This window comes from Petaurus breviceps, unplaced genomic scaffold (genome assembly GCF_028583685.1).
Source record: "Petaurus breviceps papuanus isolate PSGF00001 unplaced genomic scaffold, PetGlider_PUasm1.0 189, whole genome shotgun sequence".
NCBI classification, from domain to species: domain Eukaryota; kingdom Metazoa; phylum Chordata; class Mammalia; order Diprotodontia; family Petauridae; genus Petaurus; species Petaurus breviceps.
This window is the reverse complement of record NW_027185809.1, coordinates 1,048,584-1,061,876: the sequence shown is the minus strand read 5'-3', so window position 1 is coordinate 1,061,876 and position 13,293 is coordinate 1,048,584. Positions and strand designations below refer to the sequence as shown.

Below are 13,293 nucleotides of genomic sequence, written 5' to 3'. Positions count from 1 at the left end.
AACTTCAGAAGGTGGATGATAAAGGAAAAAAAATTAAGGGTAAAAAAGAATAAGAAACAGAGATTAGAGTCTGAGTGAAATAAACAGAGGAGGGGCTGTGGCTCAAGTTTAATTAGAGATTACTAGGGTTAATAATTACATCTTTTTCATTACCTCATCTTCTTTGTGAAGAAAGGGTTGGAGCACAAAGAGAAAAAAAGTAAAAGGATGTGATGTAGCATATAAAGAAAGAGGAGAAAGAGGATGGAAGAATGGATTAGAAAGCAGAATCCAACAAAGAATCATTTATTTTTAAAAATACTTGAAACATAAAGATTCACAAATATTTTAAATGAGGGATTGGAACAAAATTTATTATACCTGAAATCAAAAAACAAACTAAAACTGAGAGTGGCGATCATAGCCTTAGACAAAGTAACAACAAAAAAAAATATACATGTCTAAAAGATATAATAAATAAGGAAAATACATTATGTTTAAAGATACTACAGATAATGCAATATATCAATACTCCGTATAATAAGGGACAGACCACTGAGGCCAGTCTTCAGGCACAAATACCACAAATGCATTTCCCCACATAGAAGAAACTGAGGAACCTGCTTCTAAGAGAGCAATAATGACATATAATGGAAATACCTTGGAGAGACCTAAAATGTGAAGATGTTCTGGGAGTTGTTCTGGTCTGCTGACCACATGGTAAAGGAGGAAACTTACTGATTTACTGTGAATAGCTGAAACTGGGGAATGTGCTCAAAAAGGCACTAATCAGTCTCCTACTCCCTTTCCATACGACTGCTTTTGGCTTGATGTTTCTCTTTATGTGGATTCTTTCTAGCTGATGTTATCCAATTAGAAACAATGCTGTAATACCACTGCTAGGTGTGTATCCCAAAGAGATCACAAAAAAGGTAAAAGGGCCTACATGGATAAAAATATTTATAGCAGTTCTGTTAGTGGTGGCAAAGAACTGGAAATCAAAGGGATGCCCATCAGCTGGGGAATGGATAAATAAGTGGTGCTTTATTGATGTAATGGAATACTATGGTGCTATAAGAAATGACAAGCGGGTGGATTTCAGAAAAACCTGGAAACCCTTACATGAGCTGATGCAAAGTGAAGTGAGCAGAGCTAGGAGAATGATGTACACAGTAACAGCTACAATGATCCAAGATGATTACAAAAGATTCATGATGGAAAATGCTATCCACATCTAGAGAAAGAACTGATGGAACCTGAATGTAAATGGAAGCCTACTATTTCACTTTATGGTTTTCATAGGTTTTTTTTTTCCTTTTGGTCAGTTTCTTCTTTCACAACTATGACTAATATGGAAATGTTTTACGTGATTGCACATATATAACCCATACCAAATTGCTTCGTGTCTTAGGGAGGAGGGTAGGAAGGGAGAGAGGGAGAAAATTTGGAACTCAAAATTTATTTTAATATGAATGTTAAAAATTATCTTTACGTGTAATTAGAAAAAATAAAATACCATTTACAAGGGGAAAAAAGGAAAAGTAACAGTGTTGTAAGGCAAGAGGCCTCAGGCCCTCTCCCTCCAAGGCCAACATATAATAAATATCTCTTGGTTCATTATCCCAGAGTAAAACCCGCTGTACGTTCTGCATTAGGGTCATAGGGGTAGCACTGAGGTACATCAACTTGAGTCCTCATCCTTATGTAAAGTCGCGAGCGCCCCAGTTCCATTTAACCAATTAACATCAAGTAGCTTCACAGAAGTATATTCATTTTGAAACTATAGCAAGGACAGAAGTACAAGTGTTTCTCCCAATGCTTCAGGGGCATACTGTCTCCTAAACCACTTTGGTCTATGGGGAGAGTGGGCCCAAATATAGCATACTTTCTACATAACATTGTTCCATCATGTTCACATCCAAATGTGACACCACTCCAAAATAAATCCTAATCTCAGTTACTAAACTGAGTTCCAAAGATCATTCCTCATGCCTAGATGCCAGATTGACTGGAAAGCATGGCATGACTGCAAAGTACTCCTGGACCTCAGACAGTTCACATTCTTGCCCTTTCTAAACTCACAAGGTCATAGCTGCAGATGAACCTTTTTCACCTAAAACACAAGGTAGACAGCCTGTACAAAGACACAGAAGAAGGAGATGGAATCTTGTGGACAGAAAACAACAAGTAGAACAGCTTGCTGGAGTACATAGTGTATGAGAGAGAGTAATTTGCAATCAGTTTTGAAAAATAATCTGGAGTGAGACTGTGAAGGTTTTAAAATGTTAAACAGGGGAGTCTGCTTTAAGGCAATGGTGAGCCTCTGAAGCTTCTTGAGCTGAGGAATGACACATCAGATTGTACGTTAGGGAAATCAGTATGATCCACAGAAAGCATCAGCATTTCTATATGCTGCCAACAAGACCCAGTAAAAAGAGACAGAAAGAGAATTTCCATTTAAAATAACTGGAGACTGGGGTGGCCAGGTAGTACAATGAGTAAGAGTGCCGGCCCCAGCATCAGAAGACCTGGGATCAGTTCCAGACTCAGATACTTGGCACCCACACAAAATAACTGGCCATGTAACTTTGAGCAAGTTACTTAACCCCAATTGCTTTAAAATAAATAAATAACTGGAGACCATATAAATTTCTTGAGAGTCTACCTGCCAAAATAAATCAAGGGACTACATGAACAGTTACAAAATACTTTTCACACAAATAAAAACAGATCTAAAGAATTAGAGAAATATTAATTGCTCATGGGTGGGCTGAGCCAAGATAATAAAAATGACAATTCCACCTAGATTAGTTCACTTATTTAGTGCCAAATCAATCAAACTATCAAAGAATTATTTTATAGATCTAGAAAAAATAGTAACAAAATTCACCTCGAAGAACAAAAGGTTAAGAATATCAAGGGAATCAATGGGGGGAAATGTGAAGGAAGGAGGCTTAGAAGTATCAGATTTCAAACTATGTACTACAAAGTACTAATCATCAAAACAAACTTGTACTGACTAAGAAATAGAGTGGTGAAATCCATTAGGTACACAATAGTAAAAATAAATGTAGTAAATAACAATAGTAATAAAAATAAATGTAGTAAATAACAATAGTAATCTAGTGTTTGATAAACCCAAAGATGCAAGCTTTGGGGATAAGAACTCACCATTTGACAAAAATTGCTGGGAAAACCAGAAAGCAGTTTGGCAGAAACTAGGCACAGGTCAACATTTCACACCATATACCAAGCTAAGGTAAAAAAATGGATAAATGATTTAGACATAAAGGATAAAATCATAAATAAATTAGGGGAGTATGGAAAAAGTTACCTATCAGATATATGGATAATGGAAGAGTTTATGACCAAAAAGGAGAAAGAGGGGATTATGGGAAGTAAAATAGATATTTTTGGTTACATGATATTAAAAAACTTTTTACAAATACAACTAATATAGCCATAATTAGAAGGAAAACAAGAAACTGGGGGGAGGGAAGAATTTACAGCAAATCTCTCTGATAAAGGTCTCATTTCTCAAATATGTAGGGAATGGAGCCAAAATGATAAAAAAAAAAAAAAAGAACCATCCTCCAAATGATAAATAATGAAAGGATATAAACAGGCAGTTTTCAGAAGAAGCAATAAAAACTATCATAAGTCACATTAAAAAAACTCTCTTAGAGAAAAGCAAATTAAAACAACTCTGAGAAATCCCCTCACCCTATCAGATTGGCTAACATGACAGAAAAGGAAAATGACAAATGATGGAGGGGATGCAGAAAAAAATGGGACACTAATACACCGTTGGTGGAGCTATGAACTGGTCCAGGCATTCCGCAGGACAATTTGTAAGTACACTCAAAACTGTGCATACCCTTTGACCCAGCAATATCACTACTAGTTTTGTACCCCAAAGAAACCACAGAAAAGGGGAATGGACCCATTTGTTCAAGAGTATTTATAGCAGTTCTTTTTGTGGTGGCAAAAAAATCAGAAATTGAAGGGATGACCATAAATTGTGGAATGACTGAACAAGTTGTGGTATATATGATTGTGACGGAATACTATTGTACTATAAGAAATGAAGAACAGATTGCTTTCAGAAAAACCTGGGAAGACTTATGTCCAAGACAATTCCAAAGGACCCATGATAAAAAAAATGCTATCCACCTCCAAAATGAGAATTGATGAACCCTGAATGCAAATTGGAGCATACTTTAAAAAAAATTTTTTTTATTATTATTGTTTTATTTTGCTTGTGGTTTGGGTTGGGGGGTGGGGTTTGCAACATAGTTAATATGGAAATATGTATTGCATGACTCCACATGTATAAATTGTTTGCCCTAGGAGAGGTAAAGGGGGCAGAGAAATGGAGAAAATTTAGAAGTCAAATTTGGGGGGGAAGCAATTGGGATTAAGTGACTTGCTCAGGGCCACAAAGCTAGTAAGTGCCTGAGATCAGATTTGAACTCAAGTCCTCGTGACTCCAAGGTCAGTGCTCTATTGACTGTGCCTCCTAGATGCCCCCCAAATTTTTTTAAATGATTATTTAAAATTTTTATATGTAACTGGGAAATATTTGACAAAGTAAATAAAAATAATTTAAAAATTGAAAATGAATGTCAATTTAACTATTGTGTGGAGAATGGATTGGGAAGGGGAGGAACTGACAGCAAAAATGCTGACTCATAAGCTCATGCAATAGTCTAGGTAAGAGGAGATGAGGAGTTGGGTCACAATGATTACGGTATTAATAGAGAGAAGGTGAGGATTTGAAAGTTGCTGATGAGGTAGAATTAACAACTGACTCGATATGGGAGATGACTAAGATTGAACATTGGAGGATTACTTTGTAGGTTGAGAACCAGTGTGACTGAAAGAATAGTGATGCACTGTACAAAGGCAGAGAAGTCAGGAATAAGGGTGAGTTGGGGGGGGGGGCGGGGGAAGATAATGAGTTTACTTTTGAAGAGGTTGAGCTTGAGATGGCACTGGGATGTCCATTTGGTGATGTCCATTAGGCAGCTAGAGATGTGAGATTAGAGTTCAGGAAGAAGCTGAGGGCTGAATATGTAGACTTGGCAATAATATACAGAGATGATAATTAAATCCATGGGAGCTAATGAGATCCCCAAAAGAGATCACCTAAATGGAGTTAGAAAAATTAAAAGCTAAAAAACAGAAATAAAAAGATAGGAAAATAGCACCTAGTTGCCCTCAATAAGTTTAGACCACCAGGCCTACATGAACTCTATTTCAAAATACTTTAAAAAACAAAACAAAATTTAAAAACTAGCAGATGTGATTGTGGAGCCTCTCTTTAAAAATCATGGAGAACAGGAAAGGTTTTGCAAAATTGTAAATGGACAAAGGTTGTCCAAGTTTTCAAAATATGAAAGGGGATATAGCTCTCAATTATAAGTAGGTGAACTGACTTCAATTCCTGACCAAAAAAAAAAATAAATTATAGAACACATTACCTAAGAAATGCTTTATGAACATTTTGAAAAAAGGTATCCCTAAGAACTTAATAGCTCACACCTATCAGATTGGCTAACATGACAAAACAGGAAAATGATAAATGTTGGAGAGGATGTGGGAAAGTTGGAACACTGATTCAGTGCTGGTGGAGCTGTGACCTGATCCAACCATCCTGGAGAGCAATTTGGAACTATGCCCAAAAGGCAATAAAAATGTGCATACCCTTTGATCCAGCAATAACACTTCTAGGGCTGTGTCCCAAAGACATCATAAAAATGGGAAAAGGACCCACATGTACAAAAATATTTATAGCAGCTCTTTTTGTGGTAACCAAGACCTGGAAATTGAGGGGATGCCTGTTAATTGGGAAATGACTGAATAAGTTACAGTACATGAATGTAATGGAATACTATTGTGCTATAAGAAATGATGAACAGCAAGACTTCAGAAAATCCTGGAAAGACTTATATGAACTGATGCTGAGTGAAGTGAGCAGAACAAGGACAATATTGTTCACAGAAACAGCCACCGTATACACTGACTGCTTTTGATACACTTAGCTCTCTTCTCAGAAATGCAAGGACCTAAAACAGTTCCAAAGGATTCATGATAGTAAATGCTATCCACATCAGAGAAAGAACTATGGAGTCAAAATGTAGAGCAAAGCAGACTATTTTCTTTTGTTTTGTTTTGTTTTTTCTTTCTCATGTTCTCTCCCATTCATTATAATTCTTCTATGCAACATGACTAATGTGAAAATGTGTTTAATAGGAATGTATGTATAGAGCCATATCATATTGCCCGCCATCTTGGGGAGAGAGGGAAGTGGGAGGGGGCGAAAATTAAAACTTATGGAAGTGAATGTTGCAAACAAAAAATAAATTAATTAATTTTTTTTTTAAAAAAAAGAACCAATATGTCTCCAGTTACTCAATAATCCTCTATTGAGCATTAAGGTGGGGGGGAGAAGAGGCGGCCAGGTGGCTCAGCGAGTAAGAGCACCGGCTCCAGTGTCGGGATGACCTGGATCAAATCCGGGCTCTGATACTCAGCACCACACCCAGAAATATCTGGCCATGTAACCTTGAGCAAGTTACTTAACCCCAATTGCTTAAAAAAAAGTGGGGGGAGAGAAAAGGTGGGAGGGGGGAGGAACAAAGGAAAAAAGAAAAATCCATACCCTTAAGGAGCCATAATCTAATGGAGGAGATAACATACAAACAACTGTATACACATACATATATATGATATATGTATATAGAGAGTGCTTAGAAGGTGCCATAATAAGACATGACATTAGCAGCAGGGTTGACCAGAAACAGCCTCCTGCAGAAGGTAAGATATTAACTTTCTTAAAGGGAATTGAAATTATGGAGAGGAGAGCATTCATTCCAGGTATGCAGGACAGCCAGTAAAAAGGCACAGTATCAGTAGATGGGGTAGTGTGTCTTGATGAACAGTCAGGTCAGTGTTGTTGGATCATAGAGCATGTGGAGGAGAAGACAGTATAAGACTTGAAAAGCAGGAAAGCGTGAAAAGCTCCTTTTTTTCTTACAGTAACTAGACTGGCAGATCAAAAAATATATATTGACAAGAGTTTACCTAAATTTCAGCAAAGTACATGACAAAGTCTCTCAGACTGTTCTTATGGACAAGATGAAGCAAATGAGGTGTAATTAGTTTGTGTAAGCAACTGGCAAAAGACTAGACCCAAAAAGAAGCAATTAATGGATTCTTACCAACTTAGAGTGGAGTGCCCCAGAGATCTGCCCTTTGCCGTGTATTCTTTAACATTTATATCAATAGGAGATGGCATACTTATAAAATTGCTGACACAAAACCGAAAGCATAACTACCATAATGGATGACACTCAGAATCCAAAAATATAATTGAGGTGAAAACTGTGCGCTGAATCTGGTAAGATAATAGTGGTAAGTCTAGAGATTTTGTTTTGAAAAATCAATTGCACAAATGCAAGATAGGGAAAGCATCATAACTGCAGCTTATGTTTAAAAAAAAGTCTGGGGGGGGGATTTGAAAGGACTTTGAGCTCAGTTTCAACAGTGGTATACAGAAATTATTTTTTTTTAAGATAATTGAGTCCTAGGCTTCATTTAGAGGGGTATGTTCAAAATAATGGAAATTCCCACTATATTCTACCCTTCACCTACTGTGTCATGCTCTGTAGGAAAGATGTTCATTAATGGACATCCCATTATCCTAAGGCACATTAAATTGGAGATCCCAATGTTGAGGGGAAAGGAGACCATACCACATGAGAACTAGTTAAAGAAATTTCAGAAGCTTAGCCTGGAGAATCATAGATTGTGATCATAGATTGAGAGCTTGTAAGGAACCTCAGAGGCCATCTAGCCCAACACTCTTATTTTCCACTAATGTGGAAACTCAGACCTAGAGAGATTAAGTCATTTGGCCAAAGTCAGGCAGTTAAGTGAATGACATAACCAGGTCCTCTGATTCTAAATCTAGTGTTCTCTCCATTGGACCATGCTGCCTCTGTTATAGCTGTCTTCAATTATCTGTCCTCTAACACTGCCACCACTCTGGTTCAGGTTCTCATTACCTCATGCCTGGACTATTACAATAGCTTGCTGGTGGTTCTGCTTGCCCCTAATCTCTCCCCACTCTGATCCACCCCCCATTCAGTTACCAAAGTGGTTATCCTAAAGCACAGGTCAGACCATGTAACCCCTCTACTCAATAAATTCCACTGTCTATTGCCTCCAGAATAAAGAACAAAATCCTCCATTTGGAATTCAAAGACCTTCATAACCCAGACCCCCCCCTACCTTTCCAGTCTTGTATTTTACTCCCCACAACATACTCTTCAATCCAGTGATACTAGCTTCCTTGCTGTTTCATAAACAAGACATTCCATTTCTTTCCTCCTGGCATTTTCACCGTCTGTCCCCATGCCTGGAATGGTCTTTTTTTTATCTCCTTCTATTGCCTTCCCTGGTTTCCTTCAAGTCCCAGCTAAAATAATGCCTTACATTGGAAGCCTTTTTCAATCCCTCTTAATTCTAGTGACTTCTCTCTTTTAATTATTTTTTATTTATCTTGTGTGTGTGTGTGTGTGGTATACAAATACAAATATATACTGTATTTATTTGCTTGGTATCTCCCCCATTAACTGTGAGCTCTTTGAGTGCAAGGACTGTCTTTTGCCTTTGTTTTTCTTTATCTCCAGCACTTAGTACAATGCCAGGCAGAGAGTGCTTAATAAATGTTTATTGACTATTTAAAGAGCTGTCTTGGTCCCAGAAGTCAGAACAAGGTGCAACAGGTTGAAACCACAAAGGTAGATATAGGCTTGATGTAAGGAACATCTTTCTTAAATCCCAAAGTAGAACATGTTGCTAGGGAGGTAGTGCCCCAATCTTCTCTAGAATTTTTAACTTATTAGGGATGTTGTAAAGTGGATTCCTGTTCAGATATGAATTGAACTCAATTACCTCTGAGATTCTCTTCAATTCTGAGATTCTGTGGAATGTCAGAAACCCACAGTCTTACAAACTCAGTAAAAAAAAAAATGAAAGGATTTTATTAGATAGTACCTTCTAGTTCCAAATCCACATTTCTATGTTTTTCTCTGTATAGATGACCATACCAATCTAGATTTTCAATTTAGAACCTCAAAGACAGACTCTACCCTCTTGGCAACATGAAAAAGATTCCATTTGTCCAAGGACAACAGCTTACCTAAATCATCCAAAAGTAAACATTGCTTTCCTTGTTGAACAAATGGAGCAACCAAGTCTTAAGCAACAGATCCATATCACTCGGTTGGGGAGTCTGTGACTGTGACTTGACCACCTCACTAAAAAAGGGGGCCGTCCAGGGAAAAAGAAAGCTGATCCTACAGTCCATTGCATATAAGAACTTAAACCTGTTTATACCAGAAATGCATGTGAGTCTTATCAAATTGTGAAAATAGATTTTATCTGATGACAATTATTTGAAACCATTTACAAGCAAGGTGAATTTAAAAAGTAATTCTCAAAGCAGGAGTAGATGTTAGAGCTCTCATCACTGTGGCAGTTTTTTCCACATCCACTATTTTAAGATACACCCCCAGTTTTCCTCTCCCCCCCCAAAAAAAACATTATCACTCATATGGAGAAACACGAGGGTTCCATGCTGTGGGTAGATGCCAAAATATAAGCTTTATATTGTATATATGTTTTTTTCATCATGACATACCTATCGTTTATTCGGTGTGTGATTTCTTCATGTTCCCTAGGCAATCCTATTTTTTGACTGGCATCTTTATCCAATTTTACCTCCGTGGTAGCATGAATTTGGTATTGCTGCACCACCTTTGTCTATTTGAATTATGTTTTCCGCGATGTAAGGATATCGTTAAATGTGTGTCCCTTGTGGATTTCCTAAAGATGTCTTGAAAGAAGCTAAGGCTACAGGACTCATGGAGCCCTTTACCTCCCCCTAACTTTCATGGCAGGATGAATAAGGGAAGCCCTCTACACAGAGTATAAGAGAGCAAACAGTTGGTCCTAAAGCTAGCCTTTCTGGTTTAGAAGTATACTTCCTCTTACACTTAATCTGCTCTGTGTGGGTTTGTTTAAGGGATTACATGTGCAATATAAACCAGGCAATCTGCCTGTCTCTCTTAGGGAGAATGTGTTGAAGCAGAAGTGCAAAGTGTCCTCAGCCCTTAAAATGAGTATAACTGAACGTCAGAAGAAAATGGATCAGGAGTGGGTGCATTGTTGGAGATTAGGGGAGGATTGGAAAAAAATTTCTCTGAGTTGTGAATTTTGCAGAATTTTGCATTTGGATGCAGAATTTATGACATACAACAGCCACTGTTAACTGAATGCTCTCAAGATCTTGATTCTCCATTCCAATCCACACTGGAACTCTCCTTTTAAGATTCCTAAATAATTGCTCTCCCTTACACAAATTTGAGTTCTCCATGACTCCTGGGCTCTACCCGCCTTGAAATTCAAGGGCAAACCAGCTCAGCTCCAGAAACCAGAAGTGCCTGCATCCCCTGGAAGCCTGAGCTGCCTGCAAAGAAAGGCAATCATGTCCCCCCCTTCCCCAAGAGCGCACCAACTAGTCAAACCAGAGCGCTTTACCTTCCACTCCTGGGAGATGCCATGGGGTGTCAATCTGTCTATGTGTCTGTCAGTCCGGACAGACAGTCGGTCTCTCCGGGACTCTGCTCTGAGCTCCTCTTATTAGCCCAGCTGTGTCCAATCACCAGGGGCATATATGTTGTCATTGCACCCAACCTCCTACCGTTTCATACTCACCATATCATAGACATTCAAAATCACCGGTTCATTTGCCATCGTGGATTGTAGAGAATACTGGGGGCAAATATTATTTCCCCTTCCCGTTGCAGCGTTGCCCCCTCCCCCAGGTACTGCTTGGGCTTTGCCCTCAGCTATATGCAAAAGAATTCCTCATCGTACGACTTCCAAAGAAACTTGCATGAGGAGGAAAGGGGTGGGGGGTGGGGGGGCCTTTGGGGATCCAAAGTTGTTTTTTCTTGCACCCCCACACACAACAGTACAAACACACACTCACACCAGGATTCTTCCTAACACTGCGGCTCATCGGGGTTTCTGGACTTAATGGTGCACCATCCAATCTTGTAATCCAGCAAGAAGTAAAAAAAATCAAAAGTCAAGGCAATTGCAGGGAGCTCCAAACCCTAGCTCTGTCTTGCTACGTATGTCCACAGAACCCGGGTGAAAGATGGGGGAGGTGGAGGCGAGAGAGAGGAGAGAAGAGACGGTTCTATCAGGAATGGTAATGGGAGGAAAATGGAGTAGACTCTAGGCAAAGGACACATTGAAAATGATGCATGAAAACCCCGAGCAGTTTAAAGGGCTCTACACTCGGCAGCCAGTTACCCTGACAGTTGAGAGTCCTCAGATAGGTTCCAAGTCTCAGCTTGCTGCAGGCAGGCAGCTCTTATTCATAAGTACCTAAAAATTTTCTATCGTTTCTGATTTCGAGGCAGTTGCATTTTCCTTTTAAAAAGCCAGAAATATGCATTTGAATAAACTTAAACAAATAAGCAACACGCATTTCAGGATGAATGATTTCACCCAGAGCCATGAGGGTAGAGTTTGTCGATGGCCGTCTCTCCCCAGATTTCATAGAGCCTCCCACTAGGAAAATGTCCTAGAGATTCACGCTCCTATTGATAAAGGTCACCCTGGATCGACGGAAAGAAGAAAACGCGCGTGTCTATGTCTCTCTCTTCATCTTCCTCCATGCCTCCCTTGGGTGAGATCGGGAGACTGCTTGGGGTCTGAAGCCGCAGATTCAGTCCCGGCAGAATGGAGAGATCTGTTCAGAGTGCTTCAATTCCATCTGTCCGACCCTACAGGACTGGAATCGGGTGGGTACTTCCTCTGGGCAAGCTGTAGAGAGGGCGTCGGGCTCGCCGATGTCTCCCACCGATAGTCTCCGGGCTAAGGCGCCATCTAGAGCTCCCGCATGCAGTTTTCCAAGGCGCTGAAAGGATCACCTGGTCTGACCTGAGGTCCGAGGCTCTGAACCGGACTTGTGCTTCTTTAATTACACCTGTCTTGGAGAGAAAGATGTAAAGGCTGAGTTGCCTTGCCTTGCCTTGCCTTGCCTTGCCTCTTAGGGCAGGACAAGGCAGGGCAGGGGGAAGACGTAGGGGTAGCTCTATTTCGGAATCAGATCATCCCGAATGAAACAGTCCCCTCCGCGGTAGCCAAAGTGTTACTTGCAGCCGGTTCTAGACTGATGCATCTGGCGAGAGCTGGCGGAGGCACAGGGCTAAGTGAGCCTAGTAGTGAATGCCTCTGCTAATTGGAGAAGGAGATGGGGGAGGGGGAGTTCCCTCGTTGGCCAATTCCTAACCAGTGACACCCACTGGCAATTAAAATCTGAACCAGAGGAGAATCAACTGTGAAGCCCATTGCGGTAAATTTCTTCCTGTTCCCGCTCCCTCCTCGCCCCCCACCCTCACCCCCTCCGTCTTCTTCAAAGGGAATAAAAAAGGTAGAAGGAATGTGGAAAGAAGAAGAAAGGAAGAAGAAGGGGGGAGTTCAGGAAGGGTCTCTGCATTCAGTGTGGGGGGGGGGATGTTAAAATGGGGGTAGGGCGTAGGGGGTGGTCGCCTGCTTTCTAATGTTGAAGCACCAAGGATTTTGGCCCTGCCGCTCCCAGCACCCCTTTTCTCTATCTCCACCCCACTCCCCACTCCAGTTTCCCATTTCCTAAAATAAATAAATAAAGAGATTGGAAACTGGGGATGGATGAGCTCATCTGAGTTGGAGGCGTAGCTCCGGCTGCCTGCCAGCTTGCAGCCAACCAGATCTGAATGAAAATTGCAGAGAACCTATTACATAAGGAAAAAAAAAACCCCAGCACTTCCCCCACCACCACCCCTTGGCTGCAGGGGTCAGGAGAGGCACACTGAGGTCGGAAGCACCCGGATTCTGTCCCCTGTTCTCACGTGATGACTAAGGGACAAGAGACCCTGCCGCGCCAAGGCCAGACCTGTTAATAATACAGCTGGTGACTGACTTCAGGAAGAAGAGGGAGAAAGAAAGCGAGAAAAGAAGGGGGGGGGGGGGGAGGGGGGCATGGATGTTGAACATTTCTTACGTCTGGGAAAATATCACCGACTTTTTTCATTGCTTTTTTCCCTCAATTTAAAAGAGAAAAATCCATTTAATGAGCTGGAGAATGGTAGTGAAAGAGACTCTGTATAAGAACAAGGATATCTAAAGAGACCACAGAGATGGGAAGGTGTAGACCATGTATTTAAATAGAATCACTTATTTAAAGGAGTG

At 40.3% G+C, this 13,293-nt stretch overlaps 1 protein-coding gene across 1 annotated transcript in view; it reads right to left on the bottom strand.

Moving 5' to 3' along the window:
• Window positions 1-12,434, bottom strand: part of LOC138164189 (deubiquitinase DESI2-like) — a 115,276-nt gene extending 102,842 nt beyond the window's left edge. Inside the window, exon 1 of the mRNA XM_069091782.1 lies at window positions 10,765-12,434. Within this exon, the coding sequence (XP_068947883.1) occupies window positions 10,765-10,803 (39 nt within the window). The 5' untranslated portion in view covers window positions 10,804-12,434. The remainder of the gene's footprint in view (window positions 1-10,764) is intronic.
• Window positions 12,435-13,293: the final 859 nt, after the last annotated feature.